The sequence below is a fragment of the Mesoplodon bidens genome, assembly GCF_964165515.1.
Source record: "Mesoplodon bidens genome assembly, chromosome: 5".
NCBI classification, from domain to species: domain Eukaryota; kingdom Metazoa; phylum Chordata; class Mammalia; order Artiodactyla; family Ziphiidae; genus Mesoplodon; species Mesoplodon bidens.
In genome coordinates, this window is record NC_138161.1 from 46,462,728 (window position 1) to 46,490,650 (window position 27,923).

Below are 27,923 nucleotides of genomic sequence, written 5' to 3' on the forward strand. Positions count from 1 at the left end.
TTTAAATTTAAATGATACATTTATTGAGCTGTGCCTTTTCTACCACACTGGATTATAAATAAACTTGTCAAGAAGTACAGTTTTTGTCACCTTCTGGGACATTTAGTAATTTGCTGTTCTTTCTTCTGTGTACCTCTGTTAGTACATATGGCCAACTGGTCACCTGTAACAGGTAGGTCTCATGTTATGTTATTAGATACACAGGTAAGGAAAGTTACATTCATTATGTCTTCGGTTCAAAGCAACAGGGGCTCCCTAGCACGTAAATCTTTGCAGAATCAAGTGTCTACTATTTTATATATACATATTAAAAAAGAAGCAAAGGCACTAGACTACTTGGATTAAACATTCTGTCCAGAGGGATAATACCAGGCTTTGCTTTTCCTCATCTGTAGTAAGTTTCAGGTCCTTGACAGAAATAGCTGAACTGTTCCAAATTTGCTTCAGTGCATCGATATGTGATAAAGGAAAGCGAAGTCCATGAGACTGAAAAAAGATAAACTATTTAGTCACTTAAGTGGCATTTTCCATAATTCTCAATACATCATTGATATCCTTCACAAGTATGAAACTTGTTTCAGATAAGCTACTTACAAAAACTATCATTAGATAACTTATGAAAGTTGCTAATTCCCATATGAAAACTCAGACTTCATGAAAGGTATTCTATTTTATAGAGTGGTATTCTATTTTATAGAGTAAGAAATATTAATCATTTGAAATGCTTCACATTTGTTACACCTTTCCTACAAGGCCACAGGTCCTAGTATCTTTTAAAGCAGGTACATATATCACAGAAATGTCTGACTTAATCATCCCTGTGCAAGGGCTGTCAATCTGTGAAATGTGAAGTCCACACTGCAGTCATAAAAAAGGTCATTACCCATAAATCAAAGGTAACAGATTCTTCCCAGCCACCACCAAATCACAGGAAAGACATGCATTTTAGGTTGGAACAAACCTCTGTTTCCTCATTTCCCATCATGTGTATCTCTCTCCTATTCTTTAAGGAATGATAGATGTAAACCATCTTTTCTCGAGTTTCATCCTTAAAAAAAACAAAGTCGTCAACACCAAGAAAAATCTTAATGCCTCAGTGCTTAAGTGAAATTTATTGAACTCTAAAGAATCCTTCTGGCAAAAAGTTATGAGATACAGATAAATATAGATATATACACACGCAATGTAGAATGAACGTATTTCATTATAGTACTCACAGATTACTATTTGTATGCAGCAAATGACCACTCAAGTCATTTTTTAAAAAGATAACCTCTTCAGAAACTTGACTTAATGAAAAAGCAACCATTTATATATCAACTTAGCAATGAAACATTCAAGTTTTTCGTTTCATCATACCTGCACTATCTTTTTGCATCAGGAAAATTTGACATTCCTAGGTATACATAAATGGACAATTTATGAACACCACAGAGTAAATATTAATTCCTAAGAAATACCAGCTATGTGATCTACAGAAACTTCTATTCCACGTAAAGTAGGCTCCCCAATGGTCTCGACTTCCCTTCCCTCTCCACCCGCCCTAACACAGTGCAGTGTATTATCTCTTCCAGAACCTTTAGAAATTCCTTGTCACCTCTCACTCACCAAAAGCCTTAGCCTGAAATAGAATGCCTCAAACTGACTGATTGGTTATCAGAATAACTAGAATTTTCTTTTTTTAAATGGGGATGTGGGAGTATATACTTTTGAGGTTTTATATATATGTTATAAACCAGTCTTCTCCAGGTCTGGCCCTGATGGCTGGAAAAATCTGGTTATGGAGACATCTAGGTGCCCCCCGACTCTCATCCCCCCTCCAGACATTCATTGGACACCTCCCAAGAAAGCTGATTAGGAGGAACAAGGTGAAGCCACGGGGCATGGGAGAGTTCCCAAGGGCTTTAGGGTTGTGTGGCGGTGCTTTCAAAATAAATGCAGAGGCTCCACACCAGACAAAGCCCAGGAACTTATAATATTTCTAAAAATTTTCCAGTTGATTGTATTCAGCCAGTTTGGGGAACCACTGGGCTAGGTGGCAAGGTTATGGAATGTAGATTTTCCTCTCCATCATCTACAGAATAGAGATTTTTTGAGAAGAACCATCAACAAAACCATATGTAAAGGCAGGTCTGCGCCGTATACAGGATGGGAGAGGGACTGAGACAGGGAGATGCATGAACAGGGTCTGCAGCCGTCTAAGCAAAGGCAACCTGGCCTGAATTAGGAGACAGAGAACAGACATTTAATTACTAATTAGAGGAAAGAAGGAGGGTTCTGTGGGGCCGAAGACAAGCCCTCAAATGCCCAACAGGCAGGAAACCTTGGAACCATAACAGTTAGATCTGGGCATGATCTGATCTAAAGAGATGGCGTTAAGCTGTGAGGAGGTGGATGCCCAAAGGAGGAGGGCAGGGCCGTTTGTCAGTCTGATAACCTGGGGCCTGCGATGGAAATGCCCTGAGAAGAACGGAACCCTCTTCCCCTCTGGATACTCACGGATGGGTCCTGATCGGGTCCTACGGTGAGGACGACATGGTCTCTAAATTGCAGCCTCACAGTGCTGTCCAACCCCGGTAACTGTCCGCCTGGAAAACCCAGAGAGAGGGAAAGCCAGCCTTCAGAGAGCAAAGCAGCAGGCTCAAACTTGCTTGCAGGAGCAACTATTTAGGAAGTACACTTAGTAACAATTGGCAGGTGAATCCAAATGTGGGGCGCCCTCTCCAACTCACGTATTTACTCTCCCCGACATTTACGGTGATCTGAAAAGTGTAGCTTACAGCTTGATGGAGCTCATCCTTATACTGAAGACACACATACAGACTTCTGTTGTTATTTATTTAATTGTAAGTTCATTAAATAGTTGTCACCAGTACCCGGGGATCACATACTATCACAGGACAGACAGGGCCACCGTGCCTTCTGCACAGAACTCTCTCACGTCTCCAGTTTCTATCCCCTGCTTGCTCCACATGTGGACTCTGAAAGGACTTCCTGAGCTCACCACCCCTCCAATTACTAGTTGCATGACCATGGCAAATTATTCAGCCTGTGTAGGTCAAGTGCAGTGTCATAAAAAAGCCACCTAATAAAGTCCACAGAAAAAACTACTCTTTCCTAGATTGGATTAAACTTAGTGAAAAAGCAGCCACTACAATCAGACCAGCCTTACAGGGTCTTCTGGTTGGAGAAAGAGTTGAGGGATCATAACTTTATTGACTACAAGGACTAAGGCAAGGAAAACTCTGGAGAAAATATCCTGGGCCATAAGCCGATACTCAGAACACTGTTCTGCTAAAGATTAAAATATGTGCTGGGAAAACATGTGCTAGGGCTTCCCTGGTGGCGCAGTGGTTGAGAGTCCGCCTGCCGATGCAGGGGACGCGGATTTGTGCCCGTCTGGGCAGATCCCACATGCCGCGGAGTGGCTGGGCCCGTGAGCCATGGCCGCTGAGCCTGCACATCCAGAGCCTGTGCTCCGCAACGGGAGAGGCCACAACAGTGAGAGGCCCGCGTACCGCAAAAAAAAAAAAAAAACGTGCTATTTTGAGTAGATGTTATCAAAAACAAATTTTAAACTGCCACCCCCTACCCAGAGACTATAACAAAAATGTACATAGAATTAATGTTAGAAGGGACCTTGCAGAGTGTGTATCTATCTCAGTGGTTCTCCACTGGTGATAAGGCTTTTATGAAAATTAGTGAAAATGAAACTCTCCTTGTACCTAAGAGAGAAGCAGCCTGAGAGCCAGCCTGGCACTCACGGCTGTGTCTCCGTGTTCTCCAGCAGAACATAGACCATTACACAGAACCCCGATACTAAACGAGGCCATGCTGTGACTGAGAGAGATCGAGACAAAACCAAGACCACTTCATCATCAGGTCAGAACTCAGGCCAAAGCAAGGACACTGTCCAAACCACAGAAGTGACCAAACGTGCCCCATCCTGGCTAATCTGAGTGACTGCTGCTGCTTTACCAATTGTCACCTTGGCTTCATTTCACTCCTTCTGCTACTGGCTAAGATTTACAGGAGACCCAATCCGAGAATCCCTCCTTTTTCCCGACAGCATTCAATCCCGAGTGAAGCCCTGCTTCCTTGAACCCTCCTGAAAATCACCTAACTCAAACCCAAATCCTATAAATCCTTTCCAACATCCTTTTATTGAGGTGCCGGCGTGCTCTCTTCCCTGCTACAAGTCAATAAACCCAGCTTTGTCCAGCTACAGGAGTGTGGTGTGGTCTCTGCTCCAGGACCCCGATATCACCATCCACCCAGAAGTCTATCAATGTCATCTGTACCTTAAACCTGTCACAAAATAGTCACCTGGGACTTGGGAGAAGGTCTGATAATCTTGGGCATTCTGGTAGTTCCCCTGCTGATGGCAACATTTTACCCATCCCTGAGTTAATTCCAACAAGATTATTTCAATGTTCAAGTTCTTAAAACTTCCTGAAGATGATGAATTCCAGAGGGGCCCTGAACACACATACTCCCCACCCCAAATCACAGGGCTCTCATTCCCCATCAGGCTGCATGTCCTGTCCAACCTCACACTAAGGATAGGCCCACATTCATCCTCAAATGCTTCATACATTCCATCAGCTCAAAGCGGTGCCCACCCAGAAAAGCTCAAAATATCCCGTTAGCCCCTGACCACCTAGAAGAGAAGAGCAAGCTGTACCTGGTGTGGAAAGCTCTGCTCCATCTCCCATATAGTAAGGTGGGAGTCTGTTCATAGCAAAATCCTTCTTCATGTCCGCTGAAAGCAGTTCTCTGGTGCCCTCCAGCCGGTCTGCAAGCATCCTCAGAAAGCCACTTAATTTTCTTGTTGCAACGGCTGTGTTTTCCACCTGCTAGAAACACAGAAGTGAGTCCGGGCCCAGACTCCAGCGACCTTACTGCCCAGGTCCCAGTCTCTGGAGTGGTCCACTGAGCACCAGCACCCAGGGTAGACGCAGATCCATGTCACTCCCTTAAGAACAGTATCCCTTTATTTCCTCATAACCACTGTTCATCTTAAGCTGCCTACCGTTTGCAAAAAAAAGATCAATTTTCAGAATTTTGCCTGAAAAGAGGGATCCCTGGGAATATGGTACAGTCTCGGCTTTGCCTTTGGAAAAGCAAATCACTGTCTGAGGTGACTGCTTCAGACCACGAAACCACCCTTTGCTCAGCTCAGCACTAATGCACTCATCTTCTCAAAATTAGCCAACAGGGCTGCTGTTTCAAAGGTAAAACCAGGGCTTCCCTGGTGGCGCAGTGGTTGAGAGTCCGCCTGCCAATGCAGGGGACACGGGTTCATGCCCCGGTCCGCGAAGATCCCACATGCCGCGGAGCGGCTGGGCCCGTGAGCCATGGCCGCTGAGCCTGCGCGTCCGGAGCCTGTGCTCCGCAACGGGAGAGGCCACAACAGTGAGAGGCCCGCGTACCGCAAAAAAAAAAAAAAAAAAAAAGGTAAAACCAGGACGGACAGGAAAGCCAGGGAACACACCAAGGCCAGGCTCTCCAGTGGGTCTCTCCTAACTAGTGATCTCACGTGTGCTCAGGCTACAGTTCCCAAGCCAGGTTAGTTATTCATTCAACCACTGAGTCAGCCAGCGCTCCCAGTGCCTGCCACTGCCGCCATGAAGTACAGGAAGCGGGCCGTCTGCACAACACTGTTGGTCCTTTGGGCAGCACGCAATGTGCAGCACTCCATTCGTTCTGCAAACCACCGCGCCCGGGAGAAGACAAGCTTGGCTCACACGGGGAGGATTCTGGGGTCCCGAGGAGGGAGCCACAGCTTCAGCTGGCCTGGGCCGTGGTTACCCCTCCTTTCCCACCTGCCTTTACTCCTTACCAGGAGCAGCTGCCGGGGTATGCCGGCCCGTAGCTCGACGTCTGCCTTTGCAGTATCAAACACGAGCCCTGAAATGGTGTCCAAAAGGAAGTCTCCCCATGAACTGGAAAATGTACCGAGAAAAAAAAAAAAAAAAAAGAGTGAACACATAAGAAATGTGCATAGAACCCTGATTACTAAAGGCTAAAGCTACAAACTGTCGCACCAATTCCCCTGGCCTGACATCCTGAGCTCCACTAATTTCACATTACTCAGCATAAAGACTACGGCCTTCATCAGTCACAGTCTTCCCTTCCTTCCCATCCCAGACACTCAGGTGCAAAATTAAAGGTGGGAAGCTAGGCTTCCTTCATGATTTGTCTTAAATGTAAAGATACCAGAGAATTAATTACAGACTGTCATAAAGTAGGAAGTTCAAGGGACCAATTATTTTTTTAATGTTTTCAACGTTAAAAAAACCCAAAAGCAACACTTTTAGGGTAACAGCAAGATCCCCGGACTGTGTAATCATCTGAACAGTTAAACACTACGTTTTCCTTTGTTCCTTATAAAAAAAGAGGGGTTCTCTTCCTCAGCAAAATATCCAACATCAACAATTTCAAAACAGTTGATTTTGCAACGTGTTAAACTCTGGCAGTGGTCTTACTGGGGTAGGAGATAGAAGCCAGAGGCCAAAAATACCATCTCGGGACAAGCATCAGTGTTCAATTGCCTCTGCTTTCTCTGGGGCATTTAGAATCGCTCACCCCTCAATGTGTGACGGTGTGAGAAGCACACGCTGTGGGGCTGCTCTCTTTAAACACTCCTGAGCTGTTTAAAATTTTCCTCTGTGTCACCAGCAGATTTCAAATTGCTGGCTACATGCAAAATGGAAATTCACAGTATGACTTTTGCTTCTCACTCAGTAAGCAAAATTAACACGTTTATGCTTCCCTCCTGGAAAAGTGGCAAAAGAGGACAAAAGCCACATGAGAGACACTTCCCCCAAGACGTCCACTCCTCCGTGGTAGCCTCACCACTCTGTGACATAATGCTACACCCAACCTCACACCTTTGATTGAACTTCGACCTGGAGGACACAGAGACCTTTCAGCAGCATGAAATAATATCGTCCTTTGAAGGGTCCCAGGTACAAGTCACGCAGCAGTAGCTCACGGGGAAGTTCAAGTGCAGTTAAACTGAGCTCTGTGTTCTTCTAGGAAAACGGACCTTGGGCCTTTCCAAAGTCTGGAAAGAACACCTCTGGAGGGGTTCACTTTGGTAAAGCAGCCAAATCGACAGGCCACGGCCTCCTACGGCTGGCCCTAAATGTCCAACGATGCTACCCTTGAGAGGCATTAGGAAAAGGCCCAAGTCCTCGCTCTGCCACAGGCCTTAAGGAGCACCAGGACCAAAGCATAGGGACATCTCCGGGGAGCGATGGTCCTCGAGGTACATCTGTCCCGTTCCAGCACTGGCCCCGCTGACCAAGGCCCAGGTCGGCATCCAGCTTAGATGCACGGGTCACGGTGCCTACCCACAGCCCCCCGCAGGCATCCTCTGTAACTCAGACTGCTCTTGCCCAGCCCTGCTGCCTGCAGAGGGGGTGGGTGGGACCAGGGAAGGCCACCAGTTCATCCTGGGGACTGGGAAACAGCGCGTCAGGCACTCAGTGGAAGCAAAAGCTAATAGGTTCAGCGAGATGGAGGGAGGTCAGAGAAGTAACCGAGGATGGCCTGTGATGAGCCAATGTTGTGAGTAAACAGACCCTGAGGAAGGAAAACAAGGGAGCGAAAACTGATTACTAGGGAACCGAGAGAAATGAAAAAGAGGGAGAATTAGAGAAAGAGGGAACAGCTGAGTAACCTCAACAGCGGGGCACCAGAAGATGGACATTCATGGGGCCGAACTAGCAATATGTGGCTGCCAAGGCCCAGAGCTGCTTTGGTCCAGAACGAACTTCTGGTTCAGAAGCCTCCCTGTGGCCTGCCCTTCCCCAGTTCCTACGACCCACCCCGTCACCCCTGCTCTTCCTGAGCTGCCCTCAGAGACTGTTTCTCGCTATGCAAGGCACCTGACCAGCCACGGTGACAAGGGCATTTTACAGAAAGGAAGCCCCAAACGAGCTTCGGCTTCTACTTGGGGGCAAAGAGAGCCTAACTTCAGGCCAGACTCCAGGTACCTCCTCCTGTCTCTTAAACACAGGGGGTTCACTGCTCGCTGAAAAGCCAGACGAGAAGGCAGAAGAGTGCTTACTCACCTGTTCTGCACGATACAGCTGTGAAGTGAGGAGGCGACTGGCTGTCCCTCAGGCCGGGAATATCCTCTCCTACTCTGACCTCCTGACCCACCTGTACTGACTCATCCTGTGAATCTCCCTCAGCTTGGGTGTCAAGTCATTTCCGAAGCCTTCCCTGAGGCCCCGGCTTAGCTAAGTGCGTCCCTCTGTGCTCCCAGAGTCTCCTCTGCAAACCTATGGGATGTATCACACTGCTGGGTAACTACACGCCTATCTCCCCTCCTTCCACCCCTCCCAGAGAGTAAGTTCTCTCAAAGCGCCTTCAGTCCCATGCCTACAATGCCAGCAACTAGCACAAGGTGTAGTGCTGCATGATGAATAAATTAGTGACTGGCGTTTTTAATGGGACCTGGACTACTGAGGTCGCTGCTACCAGGAAATGACTCACTGGGCACTGATGCCCAGGCCCTGTCTTGTGACGAGGCACTTGCTGAACTGGAACATGGTTTTAATTGGAATTGTTTTTAGCACATGTGCTTTTAGGACTCACTGTTCCAGACTTCCTTTCTGACTTTAATTTCATGAACTGTAAAAAATGGAAGCCTTAAAATAGACCCAGAGGTTTCAAGGAATAGAGTTTCTGTCTGGGGCGATAAAAATGTCTTGGAAACAGGTAGTGGTGATGGTTGCACAACAGTGTGAATATAATTAATGTCAGTGAATTGGACACTTAATGGTTAAAATGGCACATTCTTTGTTATAAATATTTTACCACAATCAAAAAAAATTTTGAAGGGGGCGGGGGGAGAGAGAGACAGAGACAGAGAGGGGAGGGGAAGGGAGGGAGAGGGGCGGGGGATAGGGGTGTGGGAGAGATACTACAAGCCCAGCCTGGCAACACAAACACACTGCCACACCCACAGCTACGCTTCTATCTTCCCAAACCATGGGAGCCTTTATTTGGGCATCTCCCAGCGTTCTGTAGAGTCAGGGTCATGACAGGCCAGGAGGAAGCCCAGACGAGTGGGTCAATGGCACAGGTAGGACGCTGAAGGAACAGGAAGTCAGCCGGAAACCCCGGGGCCAGATATGTAGGAGAGAAGCAGCTAACTCCCTCACGTCTCCTGAACACGCCGCTGCGGCCACAGCTCGGAGCTGTCGGGGACGCGAGGCTACAGGTGAGTGCTCACCTGCTCTGGTAGGTGCTGATGGTCACGTGCGTGGAGTGGGCCAGCCCTGAGGGAGTGTCCGCCTGATGAATGGTCCCTCTGGGAAAGTACAGCAAGTCTCCCGGCTAAAGGAAAAAAAAAGGGGGGAAGGAGTTAGTAGGGAGGATATCTTCTCGTTCTTCTAGAAAGGCTGTGAGTTTCAGTTCTGCATTCTAGAAACCTCTATGTGGTTTCCACCCATCTAGCTCTGCTGTGTCTGTGAACCTGTCACCATGAACCACAATCCTGGAGAGGCTTCCAGAGCCTGAAGTCACTTTCTTTGTTCATAAGCTGAGACCAGATACACCTGAAGCCACCCTGGGATCAAGGTGACAGCCTGTGCCTGGGAAGCCTGCTCCCGCCCTCCACATCCTTCAAAGGGGGCAGTGAGGAATAGGAGCTTTAGAGCCATACGGAGGCTACACTCGCTGGCAGCCCCAGCAAATTACTTGACCTCCCAAGGCCTCAGTTCCTTTATGTGTAAAATGGAAGCAATCGCCCCGTATCTCACAGAATTATTTTGAGGATTAAAGGAAAAAAGTTATTGGAGCTGCCTGCCCTGGCGGTCCAGTGGTTAAGACTCTGCACTTCCAATGCAGGGGCCGTGGGTTTGATCCCTGGTCGGGGAATTAAGATCCCACATGATGCACGCGCGGCATGGCCAAAAACAAAAAGCTCTTGGAGCAATGCTGGGCAAGTGGCTGTGGCTGTATTATAATTCTTATTTTACCTGCCAGTCTCTGATAGTCTGTGAGCTCTTCCAAGCAGGGTCCATATCCATCTTGTAACCCCAGGGCCTAAACCACCTAAGCATCCAGCACACACCAGAGGCTCAAAAGATGTTTGGAAGAATGGATGAAAAACCCTGTGACCCTTCATTTGAACCTAAACACTATATGTAACTAAAGATCAGTCACTTCTCGATCAGGTGAGCCTCCTCCACCCTGTCCTATTTTCTTTCCCAAGCCACGGAACAGAAATATTTTCCCCAAATCACTACTACCCGGGAGCTTCCTCCTCCCTAATCCCAACCAGAAAAAGAACATTCTGTATATAGCAGTTGCCTGAGCAGAGGAGAGGGAATCTTGAGAGTCGCTTATCTGCTCTCTGCAACCCTGCGAAGGCTTCTATCTCACTGGGTAAGAGCATGGGCCCTGGAGAAAGAGCTCAAGAAATAACACCAATCTGACAGGGAAACTAGTACTTCAAGTAAATAAATGCATTACTCATAATTACAGCTATCATTTGTGAGAGTCTGCGTGCCAGCCCTGTGACTGAGGCCCTCATGTACATATTTCATCCATCCGTTCATTTATTCATTCCACAAACACCCGATTAACCCTTCCCTGCCCACCACCCAAGCCAGGCACCTGTGCTAGGCACCGCGGGTGGGGAGCACTGAACAAAACAAAGACCTGCCCTGATGGAGCACATTCCAGAAGAGAAAAACATTTGAGAAGGGAGAAGGTACACTAGACAATGAAGACATTCTAGTGGGGCAAGAAGGATAAAATAAAGCAGCAAATAAATAATGTCAAGTGATGGCGAATGCAAAGAAGACAAAATAAGCAGAAGGAGGAGGAGGGGAATGATGTTGATGGAAGTGGGGGGTGGCGGGGTGTGTCTGGGATTAGAGGTGCTATTTTACCCAGGATGGTCCATTAAACCTCACTCTGCTAAGATGACATTTCAGTAGAGACTTTAGGAAATGAGCAAGCCAGCCATGCAAAGACCTGGGGAGAAAGGATTCCAGGCGGAGGGAAGAGCAAGTGCAAAGGTCCTGAGGCTGGAACGTGCCTGGCAGGTTGAGGGGCATCGGTTAGGCCAGTGTGTCAGGAAGGTAGTGAATGAAGGTGGGAGTGGTGGAGGTGAGGTGAGGTGAGCAGGCAGCAGAGGGGCCAGATTACAGGGCCTTCTAGACCATTTTAAGGACTTTGGCTTTTTATAATGATAAGACAATTAGCCATTTGACATACCACTGTCCTGTTTCTGTTTATTCTGAAAAAACTAGAAAAGCTAATTTTTTTGACCAAGAAAAAAAATATTTCTGGCTTCAATCCAAAGGCTACATAAACCAGCAGCATAAAGTCTTGAGAAAAGGAGAATTGGGTATAAATGAGTTCTGTTTTCATTGTCTTTAATTATTCCATTGATATTAATGCCTTTGAAAATATACACAATGGTAATGAATATGGTGGTACACTAGGATGTTGAAAAGAATTTTAAAGAAATTTTATTATAATTTTCATTAGATCATTAAAACTTACTGCGCTATCAATTTTCCATTTAAGTAATAAAGCATTGATTATTTTTTTTAAAAAAAGGACTTTGGCTTTTATTCTGGGTTTAACAGAAAGACTGTAGAGGTCTGGGCAAAGGGTTCACGGGATCACAAAAGGATCATCATGGTTATTATGTCAGAAAAGTCTGCAAAGGGGACACTAGGTAGGACGCTTTTGTATAAATCTATGTCCAAGGATTTTGCCCCAAACAAGTAGAAGAAGGCTGACACATTTGCAGGGAGAAGGAGGTTGGGGACAGGGTAGGACATGGGATTTTGGTTTGGGGAATATTAAATTTGCGGTATCTTTTACATTTCCAGGGAAGACATTAAGTGGGCAGCTGGATTATGAGTCTAGAGTTTAGAGATGTGGGCTAGAGATCTAAAACGGCATTTAAAATACATCAGTGTAGAGGGTATTTGAAACCTTGGGAGGGGATGCTGATTGATCGAAGAAGTCCAGGAAATGAGCCCTGTGCCCCAAATTAGAGAAGTAGGAAGACTGAGGAGAAAACAGCGAAGGAGAATGAACAGGACAGTCAGGAAGGTGGAGAGAGAACCAAGAGAAGGTTGCATCCCGGAAGCCAGTGGACAGGGTGGAAGTGACCCACTGTGTCAAATGCTGACGACAGGCAGGCTAAGATGGGGACTAGGAGTTGACCGCTGTACTTGACAACGTGGAGGTACCCTTGAGAATATTTCTAGAGGAACAATGGGGAAGAAACCCTGCTAGAAAGGGTGCCCAACAGTGGGAGAGTAGAGGAAATGAAGACAGGGCATTATGGCAGGGTCTCCAAAAATGTCTACATCCTAATACCTGGCATCTGTGAATACTTAGGTTACACGGACAAGGTGAATTAAGGCTGCTGACAGGGGGATTATTCTGGATTATCCAGGCAGGCCCAATGTAATCACAAGGATCCTTAAAAGTGGAAGAGGGTATTGGAAGAGAGCACCAGAGAGAGGGCAGCATGAGAAGGACCAAGCTCCATGTTGCTGGCTTTGATGTCGGAGGAAGGGGCCATGAGCCAAGGGATGTGAGCAGCCTCCAGAAGCTGGAAAAGGCAAGGACACAAATTTTCCCCTAGAGCCTCCGGAACGAACACCGTCCTGCTGACACCTTGATTTCAGCCAAGTGAAACCCCTTTTGGACCTCTGAACTGCAGAACTACGAGGTAATAAATTTGTGTTGGTTCAAGCCACAGAGTTTGTGCTAATTTGACAGGCAGCAATACATTGACATGTAGCCATCACTTCCATGGAATTTCACTGTAAAGGCAGCATCAAAGTAATATTTTTAAATCTTTACAACCTACAAGATAAACAGTATGACCTCCATTTTAATAAAGAAGAAACTGAGACAGAGATCAATAACTTGCGCGAGGACATGCAGCTCGTAAGTGACAGCAGCTGAATTCAAACCCAGGTTTGTCAGGTCCCCAAGCCCCAGAGCTGCCTTTCCATTACAGGGGTGGTCCTCACCCCAAGACCTCAGGTTTGGCAGACGTACAAGTCACGCTGCCACTTGGGTAGGAAGGAAGAGGGGTGAGGAGGGCTCCAGACCGCTCATCGTAGCCCCCAAGCCCACTCCCACCCAGAGCGACTCAGATCTTCGATTTCATACACTGGGCATTTATGCAAGATTTCACTTGAAGAATTCCACTGATTAAAAACTCAACAGACATACAACTTGAAAATCCCCGCAGGACACAACGCTGTCTTTCTCCTTCCAGGAGACTCAGGGCTTCTCGTAGTGAGCTGTGACCAGGATGGGCACGATCAGTGTGCAACGCTCCGTCTCCTGCAAGTCCCATGCCCTCTCTGACCACCATGAAGCCCGACCTTCTCGGGCAGGGCAAGTAGCCAGATGTCAGTCTGGGTAACAGCCCCTGGCCTCAGAGACCATGGACAGCTTAGTCTTTGGCTTAAAAATAATCAGCCAAGAGCAGGGTTGGCAAACTCTCTCTCTGTAAAGGGCCAGACAGTAAATATCTGTGGTTTGTGAGCCACATGGTCCCTGTGGCAACTAGCTGACTCTGCCCTAGACAGTACATAAGGAATGAGTGTGGCTGTGTTTCCATAAACTTTATATACAAAAGCAGGCAGCAGGCTAGATTTTTGGCCTATGGGCCATAGTTTGCTGATTGCTGACCAAGAGCATAAAAAAAATGAAGAAAGGTACCTTTATTGTTGTATTTATTCAAGTCCCCTATAACACAGGCACCCATCCTAAAAAGGGAGATTGTTTCTCCCAGTTATGGCAGGCAGGCAAAGATCTTAAAATCAAGAAAGAGCTATGAGGCCCTGAGTAGGAATTAGATACTAAGTATAACTTCAAGACACAAGAAATACAAAAACAATAACCACATGCAAGTCTATCAGTTTGATTAGAATCTTTGGTATGGTTTAAATTAACAATTTTCTTATTACCACTGAAGGAAATTAAATTTTAAGTTTTGTAGGAAAAGGTATAAAATTGAATTATGCAGCTATTCTTTTTTTCTTTTTTTTGTGTGCAGTACGCGGGCTTCTCACTACTGTGGCCTCTCCCGTTGTGGAGCACAGGCTCCGGACGCGGAGGCTCAGCGGCCATGGCTCACAGGCCCAGCCGCTCCACGGCACGTGGGATCTTCCCGGACCAGGGCACGTGGGATCTTCCCGGACCGGGGCACGAACCCGTGTCCCCCGCATCGGCAGGCGGACTCTCAACCACTGCACCACCAGGGAAGCCCCTATGCAGCTATTCTTATCCAAGATTTTTTCCTCAACAACCCCAGCTGCTGGGGATTGGCTATGATCCCATCCAGCTAACTGCTCAAAGACACACTTTCTCAGCAGCCAGATGCCAGCGAACCAGCACATGCTCAAGCCACCTGGCTTCTTGGGGAAGGCCTCCTCAAGGGCTTTCGTGATGACTATTCTTCTGGGGACTATATGCAGGGGGAAGGGAGCTCAGAGTCTACTGCACAATCAGGAGGAAAAGGGGTCAGACTGGAATTTTACCAACAAAAAAAACTACTGGGTCCCTGGCCGTGCTCCGTTCAAGCAGCCTATGACCCTGCAGTGACCACTGGCCGTGCCTTCCACCTTTTGCTCTAGAGAAGTCAGTGGTTACCGAATTCATAATTCATTCCTGTTGCACTTGGATTATATTTGGAGACAGGTGATTTGGAAAATGAACTTAACATTTCCTCAGCTCACTTCCGCAGCTACAAACTACCAAATGTCCTTTAAGGAGCCCCCTGTGCTGGCTAGCTGGAATGAGAGCCACTTGCCCCCAGCCTCTTCAGTACATTTGCCGGGGACCATTACACAAACCTCAAACCAAACCTGTCTCAGGAGAGGCATCCACAAAAGCAGGCCCGTACCTTCAATGTGAACTCGTGTGCCGGCCTCCCGATCCTGTCCTCAGCCTCCAAGCTGTACTCCCGCGCCAGGGGCACCGTCGGGTGGTACAGGCGCCAGTGTTTCTCTCCCTCCAGCTGCAGGATGAAAACCTACAGAAAGTACAGGACCCCGGAGTGTCAGAGAGCCTCCAGACAACTCATGAGGCAAAGTGCTTCTAGAGTGTTAGCCCTCTCAGGGCTCAGATGAATCACAAATTTCAGATAAAAAAATAAAAGATCACAGATACATTTCACTATACACTTAAAGTTGCCACTACTGGTATTCACTTTTAAAAACAGGTAATCGTGAAGTCTGACACTGGAGGGCTAGTCATTCTTTTCACTTTCATGAAAGCCTCACTGAGTTCTTTATATCCCAATATCTATCCCACTATCTCATTCTTTTAAATCTTCCATCAGACAGCTGAAAGCCCATAATCTCTGATGGAAAAGCCAAGCTTCAGATATTACTGAGTGTCTAAAATCCTGAATACAATCCTTGGCACATAGGAAAATGTCAAGTTTTTTTATTCTTCATTCAACCAAAGATATTTTAAACTTCCGTTAGAAATATATATTTTTAAATTTATTTATTTATTTTTGGCTGCATTGGGTCTTCATCGCTGCACGCAAGCTTTCTCTAGTTGCAGCAAGCTGGGGCCACTCTTCGTTGCGGTGCACGGGCTTATTGTGGTGGCTTCTCTTGTTGCGGAGTGCAGGCACTAGGTGTGTGGGGTTCAGTAGTTGCAGCACGTGGGCTCAGTAGTTGCAGCACGTGGGCTCAGTAGTTGTGGCTTGCGGGCTCTAGAGCGCAGGCTCAGTAGTTGTGGCGCACGGGCTTAGCGGCTCCGCGGCATGTGGTATCTTCCCAGACCAGGGCTCAAACCCTTGTCCCCTACATTGGCAGGTGGATTATTAATCACTGTGCCACCAGGGAAGCCCTATTAGAAATATTTTTAAAAAAAATTTTTTGGAAACTGTATTGATATCAAATTGCTCTCAAAGGAGGGGGTAAATAGAGGTTTTTTTTACTAATAACTCTGTGTTCACACATTGTCTTGATACAAAAATAAAACTATCAAATACCTAAGCCAAAGAGTTAACTCTTTTTGGCAGCCACATGAGAATGAAATCAACACTTGTCAAGGCGCCAGTGCTTAAGTGAAACCATGACCTTCATTCAAGCTGCCCCAAGATCTTCACAAATGAAAAAAATATATACTTTTGGTAGCTACAGAAAACGGACAAAAGAAAGCAGATATAAGAATTACTTAAGACCTCACCTTATTAAAGACCATACGTTATGAAATTAAAGAAAAAGCCAATCACACTTTTCTGTAGAAAATTCAAAAAACACCTATTTCGGAGGAATGTGTGGCTCTTTCTATTAGTAAATAAACAATCTCCCCTTTCTGAAGGAGCAGGAAACCAGTTTGATGGGATTAATTTTGGCCCAACATCCCGGTGAGGGAGGTCAAGCTCTGCAGAGCCCGCACAGGAAGAGTGGGCAGAGACCCGGCCCGAGAGCTGAACTGAACCCTGACAACCCGCTAGCCCAGGCTGGCAGCAACGCGTCCTCCCGGAGCCGAGCAGCCTCCTACCCCCTCACCTCTACGTCATCATAATGGGGCGGCAGGCCCTGAGAACCCGCAGGGGTTAGGTACGCATTCGAGCCAACCAACGAGCCAAAGTAGCACTCCAGCTTCTCCTGGATCCTCCAAAGCTCATCCTTTAAAAAAAAAAAAAAAAAAAAAGAGGTGAAAAATACATTAGAAACAAGGGATATGTTTTTTTTTTTAATTAGTTTCTGCTTTATAACAAAGTGAATCAGTCATACATATACATCTGTTCCCACATCCCTTCCCTCATGCATCTCCCTCCCTCCCACCCTCCCTATCCCACCCCTCCAGGCGGTCACAAAGCACTGAGCTGATCTCCCTGTGCTCTGCGGCTGCTTCCCACTATCTATCTACCTTACGATTGGTAGTGTACATATGTCCAGGCCTCTCTCTCGCTTTGTCACAGCTTACCCTTCCCCCTCCCCATATCCTCAAGTCCATTCTCAAGTAGGTCTGTGTCTTTATTCCCGTTTTACCCCTAGGTTCTTCATGACATTTTTTTTTTAATTCCATATATATGTGTTAGCGAATATGCTCTTATGCGCTCAGCAAGTCTTTATCGCACAGCTATTATGTTCCAGACACTTGGAATCCAACGGTGCCCAAGCCAGCACCTCTGTCCTCAGGACCCTTCCGTCCTCGTGCAGAACAGCTCAGAGGAGAGGCAGGCAACAGGGAGTCACAGGATCTTAGGCAGGACAAGGGCAGGATCCAATGCACACTTACAAAAGCTCACTCAGCCTGCGGTGTGGGGAATCGATTGGAGAAGAGCAAAAGAGAGCCGTGGGGAAGCTACGAAGGCAGCAGCGTAGGCTGGGAGTGACCAGGGCGGTGGGCGAGGGAGAGAGAAGTAGAAAAGCCGAGATGCGCTCAGAAAGCAGCACTGACAGGACATGCTGATGGCAGGGCTATGGGAGCGGGGAGAATAAATCAGAGAAACATTCTTGGGTTTTTGACTGAGGCAGTTAGTCAGCTCCCAGTTCCACTGAAATGGGAAAGATTTGCTAAAGAACAAGCTTTCAGGGGGGAGAAAAGAAAAGCCGTACATTAGAAGTGCTAAGTGTGAGCTGCTAAGACCCCCGTGTGCTGGCTGGCTAAGCCTGAAGTTCTGGCAAGACGAAGAGCTAGAGGTGACATCTGGGAACTGCCTGCACAAAAGGGTACTTAGAGCAATGGAAGCAGAAAGGACTACCTAGGAAGGGGGTACAGACAGCGAAGGGTAAACAGGGTCGAGGAATGCTCCCTTTCTCCAGTCACTAATCAGCTCTTCAGGGCCTAAGTCGAACTGAGGGGCCTAGAGAGGAGCCACACATCCCTGCAAGGAAGAAACCTGACTGTCCCAAGGCAGGTGAGAGAGGAGAGGCAGCGGTTAGGCCACATAGGTATCGGCACTTCCTATGTGCCAGGCACTGTTTCCAAGTGCTTTACCTACTTCAGTTGTACAACCCTCCCCACCACCCTGTCTCATAGGGTGGGTCCTATCAATATCTTCAGTTTGCCGATGAGGAAACGGGCACGAGAACACACAGCCAATGAAAGATGGAGCCAGGATTCAAATCCATGCAGCCTGGCTCCGGAGCCCACACCTTTAACCATGACTCTATATTGCCCCTCTAAGGAGCTACCTTAAAGAAGTCACCTACAAAGAACACTGCAGAGTCCCTTCAAGCACATGCATGTACAGTGCCTGCCACACACGAGACATTGAAACATTGAAAGTATTTGCTGAGTAAACCAGTGACCACAGCTTGGGACTCAATCCTACCACTGGACTGAAAAAAAAAAAAAAAAACAAAAAAATCTACAGTATTAAAAATGCCAAGTGGGAAAGAATTGGGTCAGCATGAAAAAAGCTTTGGGAGACATCTTCAGTATAGACCACTGAGCTTCTCTACTCACACATCTCAGGCAACACAGGAAGAATGATTTTATGGCATCTGAGTAGCTCCAGAGAGTTAAGAGATCTCCCAAGCTGCCTAATTTATACCTGGGAGGGGCCAGCAGGACCTGGCCCTGTAATTACATTTATACAGTAACTGGAACCAGTTTCTCTCTCGCTCTTTCTCTCTGTCTCTGATGGCCTGAGAGGTGTCTCAAGACCATATGGGTGACTTTATGGCCCCCAACTCAAGCTTCTGGGTCTGTAATTAAGGAGTACACGTCTCTTTTCTTCTTAGAAGTTACTGAAGGGCTTCCCTCGTGGTGCAGTGGTTAAGAATCCGCCTGCCAGGGCTTCCCTGGTGGCACAGTGGTTGAGAGTCCGCCTGCTGATATAGGGGACACGGGTTTGTGCCCCAGTCCGGGAGGACCCCACATGCCGCGGAGCGGCTGGGCCCGTGAGCCAAAGCCGCTGAGCCTGCGCGTCCGGAGCCTGTGCTCCGCAATGGGAGAGGCCACAGCAGTGAAAGGCCCGCGTACTGCAAAAAAAAAAAGAATCCGCCTGCCAATGCAAGAGACACGGGTTCGAGCCCTGGTCCGGGAAGACCCACATGCCACGGAGCAGCGAAGCCCGTGCGCCACAACTACTGAGCCTGCACTCTAGAGCCCGCGAGCCACAACTACTGAAGCACCTAGAGCCCGTGCGCCTAGAGCCCGTGCTCCACAATAAGAGAAGCCACCGTGATGAGAAGCCTGTGCACCACAACAAAGAGTAGCCCCTGCTCGCTGCAACTAGAGAAAGCCCGCGCGCAGCAACAAAGACCCAACGCAGCCAAAAATAAAATAAAATAAATAAATTTTTTTTTAAAAAAGTTACTGAAAACCCCATCATTTGTACAATTTTTCTATCTCTCCTGGAAATAGAACCTTTAGCTTCTCTATCTGCCCAGTGTGGCCCAGTAGAAAGGGATCTGGAGTCAAATCACCACCGACCAAGTTGTAGGTACAAGTTAGCTTCTTTATTTGCAAAGGAAGACTCCCACCCTAAGACTGTGGGCAACAGCATATTTATCTCAAAGCCTATTTACATTGCAAAGCAGCGTACAACTGTTACGGCTTCACCAGCGCTGACTTTGGCACAAACAAGGCTCCTGAAATCTGTCTCCTTTGACTCATGACTCCCAACTATGTCTGGAGATGCCAAGGAGGACCCCAGAACAATGGGAAAGGGGAAGGGAAAGGGGAGGCTCCTCCTCTCTCCACTGACCTACCTGCAGACTCAGCTGAACACAACAGCTAAGACCAGAAGCCCACACTCACACCTAAAGGTGAAAGCAAACATGCCAAAAGCCCTACTACATTTCAATTAATATCTTTAGATATATGGTTAGGAAAAATGCTTTAATTTTGGAATCAGAAGTCCTTACTTAGTAGCTATGGAAAAGTCACATCTGTGAACTCGTTTTTTCCACGTAAAATGGAGACCACAGTGATTGCCCCAATTATTTCAAATGTCTGTTGGAGGGTTCAAAAGTGAACACATGTAAATATGTGGTAAACTCATCTGGACTCTTGATACACCGATTACCCAAAGCAGATGGGGAACAACCCACCACTCTGATTACCTCCTTACTCATTTCCAGACAAACTAGAATAATAAACTGTGCACACGGTGTGACCTGATAAAGAAAGGGCGGACTGTTCACTCTGATAGTCTCTCAATCTGGCCAGTGAGGAACTGCCTCTACACTTTCTCTATCCTGATATCGACATATCCATTAGTAAACACACACACACACAACACTAAATCTGGTCATAATATAATACTTGGAACCCAGCTTCTAGTGTAAGAGGGTGAGCTCCTGAGGCTTATTAATAGATTTCTCAAGTCCTGGTGGTGGAAAAAACCAAGCAAAACAGGATGCATCCTAGTCTAGCCTGGGGGCTGAGTTGAGATGGGAAAGCTCATCCTGCTTTAATAAACATGGCTAGAGAGCTGAGTCAACAGGGCAAAGGAAACACAGTCTTGGCCACTTGAAACTGGGGAAGAGGAACATGCAGCATTTAAGCAGACGAGCAGAGAAGAGCCCAAGATGATTCTAAAGCACAAAAATGACAGCCACAGAGGACACCACACATACGCCAAACAATAACTTTCTGCTGGTCTGTGAACAAATTACATGTAATCAACATCAGTGATCTTTTCTATTCATAGTTCTTAGGTGTCTAAAAACCACTCTTTTAAAAAAAAGTGCTACTTCTAGCTAAGTAAAGAGTCAAGGACAAGCTCAGAGGGAAGTACCTCGGTGTCCATATTTTCTGAATACACATCATGACTTGGTCTGCAAGTGATTATTATAAATTCCTTTTGGGTGCTAGGGACAAAAGGCTGGCATTCCAAGGACATTTCAACTGCTCATGATCGCCTCACTCCTTTGGAATGAGTACTTGTACTGAAAAGTCTAAGAGTACTTGTACTTTATCCAGAGTACAAACAGGTTCCGGATCCTGTAGACAAGAAAGGGAAAGGCATTCCACAGATGAGGGAGGCCTAATGGATCTAACAGGGCAACTCGAGTTCAGTTGTGAGAAGTATTACTGGTAATTGATGACAGAGTCCTAGGAGCCACCACACAGCCAGAAGCCACCCCCTCAGGGTGGAACTTCACGTGCTGCTCTCCTCCTCCTCCCAAGCTGACATTTTGATTCAGCCATGGGTCACAGAAGGGCATTTCTGAATGGGGATAAACTTTATCTAAAACTCAGAATGGGCCCTCAGTTGTTCTGGGCCACCTGTCACGTAAAGATCTCATGCCTCTAAGAGCAGATTAGCTCATCCTAAGTCTACATTTTATAAACACAGAAACTGGGCAGAGGAGGCAAATTATTTCTCAAATGTCAACCACTGACGCAGAATAAATAAAAGGTTAGCCAGTCTCCCCGACTCGCAAATCCAACCTACCCTCCACCTGCGAATGCCCCCCCAGCAGCAGTTCCAGGACCCTGCCCCTAAGTGCCAGACGGGCTGCTGTTAATAAGGGTGAAGTCTCTTTCTTAAACGTGCCTCTGGTATGTGGTCTGGTCACTGCTCAGAAGCCTCTGCTTAGGTAGATGGAGGCAGTAGAGGGAGGCAACTACAAGGAAAAAAATGATCACCTTGACACTATCGTGCCTTAAGTTACGGTGAAGGGACAAGCCAGACAGAAATGTCTACCATGTGTCAAAACATACACCAGCCCACGGAAACGCTCCTGGAGGTGTAACGTCACTTTAACAAACTTTATAAACCTGAAGTATAATTTAGTTTTTGCACCTCACCACGTCCAGCCTGAGTTGTTGCAGATTCTAACAGTTTAGCCAAAAGGGAACATAAAGTCACTGACGTTGTAATGCATTTGAAGACCAAACAGGTGCTGCCTCTTCTCAAACTGGCATCAGCCTAATCATCATCAAAACAGATTTACCCCTGAGCTGATCTGTGGCCAAATGTTAGCACTTTAATACACACCAGGATGCTGCACTGGGGAGAACCTGTTACCTTAAATCTCTGAGGTTGGTGAAACTGAATTGTTGCCCTTTTCTGATCAAAATCTTTTCTCAGCTGAAGAAAGTGCACTTTGCCATCTTTATTTAAAACCTTCTTCTTCCCATTGACACACCGGCAGACATTTACGTCTCTTCCATAGTACATACCCCGGCTGCACAGACTCTTCAGATCTGAGAGCCTGAACAGGGACCGGTAATATGTGGCCAGCACAGGGTCATCCCTCTGGATAAGAAGGGGCTTCTGCTCCCAGAATTCCTTGAAAAAAGTCTCTGTCTTGATGGGCGAGATTAAACTTTCAAAGAGGCCACTGGGACTGTCAAGGTTCAAAGGGGAAGGCCCACCAGCTGCCTCCAGCTTCACCTGCTTACAGGGAAGAGGCCCCTCTTCCTTCCCATCCCCTGCAGGCTTCACTTTCTTTGGCATCGTTGTCTTCAAGACAAGGCAGCGAGGAAACGCAAACCTGCCAAAAAGAAGAAAACACTCGTGTTTAGGCGTCCCAGTGCCGGTGTCAGAGGATCTCATACACACAACTTGCATGACTATTAGGCCTTTGTGCGAGCTCTTCCTAAGCCAAGGCCATTTCTACCAGAATAAGATACAGCCTGAAGCCAACACCGTTTCTCCCAAGATATGATTCAGCCTCAAACACTATGCAGATCACATATTCACAGAAAGGAAGGCATGCTTTTCTTGTACACAAGCACTAAGTCGTGGAATTCATCACTTATCGGAAGGTATAATTATCCCAAATTAAATGATTCAACTATCTCAGCAGTTCCTAGTCACAGTTTTAGCCTGTGGCCATTGACACAGCAAAGTCGAAATCTTAAAGTTGGCTTTAATCAGCACCAGATCCCAAATCTAATTAGATGCACTCTGAGTTATAAATACTTGACTCAAGAACCACCAAGAGCTGCCCACAGCCAGGTGCTCCTCACCAAAGCACTACCCCCAGCTGCTGTCCTGGAGGCCACCTGGGCCAGAGGTGCCACCTGATGGCTGGGGCAAGAAGTTGCCTGCTCCCAGGTCCTTAAGCACCTGAACTGCCTCACTTCCAAACCGCAGCTTATTCCTAAAAATTGCCACTTTATCAGAAAAATTAAAATATAGCAGAAAACTAATTGGGGGCTGAAAGTGAAAGGTAAAGATAGTTATATCTCAAGGCTTTAAAAAGCTCTACGTTTTTTTTTTGTTTTTTTTTTTTTGCGGTACGAGGGCCTCTCACTGTTGTGGCCTCTCCCGTTGCGGAGCACAGGCTCCGGACGCGCAGGCTCAGCGGCCATGGCTCACGGGCCCAGCCGCTCCGCGGCATGTGGGATCCTCCCGGACCGGGGCACAAACCCGCGTCCCCTGCATCGGCAAGTGGACTCTCAACCACTGCGCCACCAGGGAAGCCCCCTAAAAGCTCTACCTTTTTAACTAAAATAAGACATAATAAAATGGCAACGTCATTAACTTCTAACAAAGCTCTCCTCCCTCCAGCCTTCACGTGCACACACAGCCCCTGGGCGCCTAGGGCTCAGGTGGGACTTGAGAGTCTGCATGTCTAACAAGCCCACAGGTAGTGACGCTACTGCTGGGCCACAGACCACACTTGAGTAGAAAGAGAATCGACTCCCCTGAGTATTGCCAAAGGTCTCTCAGAACTGCCTCAAACCACAACTGTCGTCACGTTTACAATGCAGATGTCCTGCATCTGGAGTTCAAGAATGTATGAATTTAAATTATATGAATTTCCTGAAACTGCAAAATGCTATTTGAAGGTCAATTTTTTTTTTTCTGGGAAAGGAGGTAGGTCCATTGCTCTTACCAGATTTTGAAGAGTCCCCCTCCCCAAAAAAGGTTAAGAACCACCGTGCTTATAAAAACCAATTTTTCCCAGAGACCGGTAACTTATTTATAAATGTTATGCTTTTCTATTTTGTTGGGCTATCAGAATTGCAAGCACACTGTTTTCTGCTCTTTTGTCATTATAACTAAGCTGTATTTCAGCTACACTATGGACTGAGTAGAGTTAATGGTCTGGCCTGGGAAGTAGGCACCTGAACAATGTGTTACACATTGCAACAACTAACTTACAAATTTATAATTGATAAATTCAGAATAAACCTAGAAAATAAATTTAGAATTAATCCCTCTGTCTAGTGTATCCAGCCCATTAGTCACTTAGTGGCCGTCTTGGTGATCAGATTGACTGTCCTAGTATCACAAAGCTTGTGTCCCAGTGACCCTTATTTTACTTGATAATGATGGCCCCAAAGTTCAAGAGCAATGATGCTGGCAATTCGGATGTGCTCTTACTGTGCCTCATTTATAAATTAAACTTCGTTATAGCTCTCTGTGAATAGGGAAAAAGCACAGTATATACAGACTTCAGTATCATCTACGGTTTCAAGCATCCACTGGGTGTCTTGGCATGTTGTCAGCCGTGGATAAGGGGGCACTGCTGTTTAAAACTCTCTAGTGGCCTCATTTTAGCTTCTAAATATTGTACCCACAAATAGCTCAGTTCCTTCAAAAGGTCCAGTGCTTTTGGCAGGAAACACAGGACCATGGCATAAAACTAATACAAATTGATACTAAAAGCTTGCACTGAAGGGGTAAGGGCTTAAGCTTTTTTCTTAAACTTTGGGAAAAAAACCTTTAATGTCTTAGGATATATCATCAATGAGACATATTTTCTGAAAATGTTTCTTATTCCTTTTAAGTTAAACAGACCAGTGTGCTTTCTCAACTGAAGAATCAAAGCTTCAGTGAGACAAAGTACTGCTAGTACTTGGAGCCCAGAAGTGATGTAGAAATACAAAAGATATGAAAACAGATTCAGTAGACGGCATTGCTTGTGCAGAAAAGAGCTACCTGCTATCCTTTGAAAGGTCAGCATGTGGTGGATGTCAGGTCTGGGAACTTAAATTTCAGATGTGTTCCCACCACCAATAACTAAAAAGAGGGACTCACTGTGTCTAAAGCTGTTTGGACAAACAATGCAGGTTATACTGAACCCCCGCATTCCTTCTGGGTGTCTGGAATTTTGATACATGCCAGCCAGAAGGTCCTACATGATGAGCCCCCAATAAAAACCCTGGGCATTGAGTGTCTAATGAGCTGCCCTGGTTGGCAGCATTTCACACATGTTGTCACAACTAGCTGCTGCAGCCATGAAGCACTTGGTCTCCATCTGCTGTAATAAATCAGCTGTGAGTCCTAGCAAATCACTAACCCTGGGGATGGTGTTGGGGACCCGGGATACAATGCTCACATTTAATTGTTAAAAACTGTTAGGTTGCCTCAGAAGGCTTGCATAATTAAAGGTGTTCATTAATGGAAAAGTAATTTCATATTCAGCTACACATTTCTTATCCCTCACAACTGGTCAGTTTAAAATTTATTGAAGGGATGGGAGCAGCAGGGAGATGCACACAAAAGGCTTGTTTGCCTTAAGCACAGTATATGAATACAGTATAAGCATATTCACCAGGAAGTGTGGTGAAACAAAGTGTGCAAAATACTTAAGCCAAAAATAAAATCACTTGAAGCATATTTCCCACCTACAATCAGTAACAAAATAAATCCCAACAGTGCATAACGAATGCTTTTGTTAGACTATGAATTTCACTACTTTTACTGCCAAAAGTTACATCATTTATTGTTTCTATGTGTTCATTTTGAAATGATTTGAGGCTCAGTTAATTGGAACCCAGCTTAGAGGTTATTAGGCAAACATACTATTTCTCTGATTTTCACACTGTCCATACTGTAAGACAACCATTCTTTTTCTGGGAGGTTGAAAGGAAAACAGATGACATACTCCACCACATTAAACAGTAAAAAAAAAAAAAAAAAAAAAAAAAAGTGTGTTTTGTAATGTTAAGAAATATAGGAACTAAACAAGAGAATGCTTTGTCTGGAAAAGTACAGCCAACACTAGCCTGCCTCTGAATCTCACAGACCACCCAAACAGAAGTTAGAGTAAGTATTTTCATAAGCTACAGGGGGGAAAAAAAGCAAGCGTTTAAAAAGCAATTGTTTCCAACTTAAGTTAACCATAGCATTCAAATGTAAAAAGATTAAGTTAAAAGATTCAAGGTTCATATTTTACTAACTGCCCACAGATGAAAACCAGCAACTAATCTAAACAACTTTGAAGGATTAAACTCCACAAGAAAATCAACAGTAACACCCATTCTACAGGCAACAAATACAAACAAAGCCTTTATATTTTTAAGTGTCCTAACTTTCTTTTCTTTGGTAATATTCACTGGCCAGAAGTCTTAACACAGGACAACTATCTGCACATTTTCAGAGCCTAGCACAGACCAGGGCACATAGGAGGTCTTCAGAAAAAAACGGCTGATTTTTTTTTCCCTTTTTCATCTTTTGTATACAATTTTAGAGAAAAAAAATCTCAAAAGCCTTACACAAAACAGAGTTAAGGGAAAACAGATGGTTTGTTCAGTGGGGATTATTCTTCTGATGGCAGCTGTAGCTTGAGTATTCAACAGTACGATCAGAGCTGAAAGGCACCTTAGCCATCAGAGGTCATTACCAACCAGGAGAGGGAGGTGTGTCTTTAAATCTCCAGAGCTGTGTTTTACAAAGTGTAGTCAAATCACCAGGAAAGCTTGTTAGTATGCAAATTTCTGGGCCCCATATCAAACCTACTGGACTAGCACTTCTGGTAGCTGAGCCCAGAAATCTGCAGTAACAGTTTTAAAAAAGTTAAAAAAGAAAAGTAACAGTTCTCCGCAGAATTTTAGATCCACTAACATAGAGGAGGATCATAGGCAAACTCAGCTCAGTTAAACGCACACAAACTGACAGAAACGATATATTGCCTGTAACAAGGTTGCCTAGGCCGACTTAAAACATTTCCCTTGGGCCCTCATCGAGGTTTATCAGTTCAGAGAGGGAAAAGTGGTTCTCCTGTTGACCTAAAGCTGTGATTGGCACTTATCTTTTTAATTCTATTTTAGAAATAATGGATTGAACCTCATTAATGTATTTTAGTAACCCTGAGGTTACAAAGGATGAGGGCAGAGAGGCAAAACTACCCAAGCGACGGTGTTAGAAGCTGGATAAATCAGGCTTTTCCACTTAAAGATGAGCCCAGTGAAATCAAAGGCCCGGCGCCGAATTTACAGCTGATTATTGGAGTAATCAGAGCCTGCGATTCCCAGGCCAATCTTCCTGAAAACACAGTGAAAAACCTGGTCTCATTAACCTGATGGACGACCCAACAGTTGAGCAGCCGTTCTAGAAATATTCGGTGACAAATGAAAGAAAGGGAGGGTAGGCTGTCATTTTAAAGTTACGGTGGGACGAGAAAGACGCAACTCTCCCGCCCGCACTTCAGGTTTCGCTGCTGTAAAGCCGGTCTCATAGGCCCGCCCGGCTGCCCGGGAGAACAGCCCACGTGGCGCTCCCAGACAGCCCGCCGCGCGGGGCCAAGGCCTGCATCACCCTCCCTGCCAACCTCCAAACTTTCCGTGTGCTCGTCCCGTCTCTAGACCACCGGCCGAGCACGTGGTTACTCTTGGTGCCCAGGCCATCCGCGACCCTGGGCGGCACCAGACCCAGCGTGTCCACTATTCCCGTGCCCGGGATAGTCGAGCGCGTCGGCTCGCGTCCCCCGTCCCGAAACCAACAGCGCCAGCCGGCCGGGGCCCGGCCGTAGCTCCCGGCCCGAGACCTGCGGTCCCCCCCAACCCCGACCTTGCTCCACCCACACTCGCGCCTGGGCGCCCGGAAGTTGAGCACCACCCCACATAGCAGTGACGGGGACGGCGAGCCGGGACCGCTCCACTCACCCGGCTCTGCGTGGTACGCGCGGCCTCCAGCCAAGCGGGCGGCGACGTGGGTTGGGGGCGGGGCGGCGCAGCGCGGCGCGACGTGCGCACGCTCCGGCGGCACCTCCTGCTGGGCGCCCTTTTCCACGCCCGCCGGC

At 46.5% G+C, this 27,923-nt stretch overlaps 1 protein-coding gene across 6 annotated transcripts; it reads right to left on the reverse strand.

Moving 5' to 3' along the window:
• Window positions 1-27,845, reverse strand: RIOX2 (ribosomal oxygenase 2). Of its 6 annotated transcripts, none has more exons than XM_081235090.1 (11): window positions 27,787-27,845; window positions 21,971-22,439; window positions 16,545-16,664; window positions 14,918-15,046; window positions 9,251-9,354; window positions 5,843-5,945; window positions 4,685-4,853; window positions 2,500-2,588; window positions 962-1,048; window positions 370-486; window positions 1-163 (listed from the first exon to the last, which is right to left on the reverse strand). In XM_081235090.1, exons 2-11 carry the CDS (start codon window positions 22,400-22,402, stop codon window positions 68-70), a joined length of 1,446 nt encoding a protein of 481 aa, XP_081091216.1. In that variant the 5' UTR covers window positions 22,403-22,439; window positions 27,787-27,845; the 3' UTR covers window positions 1-67. The 6 variants fall into 6 exon arrangements, with proteins under 6 accessions (XP_081091216.1, XP_081091215.1, XP_081091219.1 ...); XM_081235089.1 differs by having other exon boundaries at window positions 4,685-4,856; XM_081235093.1 differs by lacking the exon at window positions 27,787-27,845 and adding an exon at window positions 27,453-27,674 and having other exon boundaries at window positions 4,685-4,856.
• Window positions 27,846-27,923: the final 78 nt, after the last annotated feature.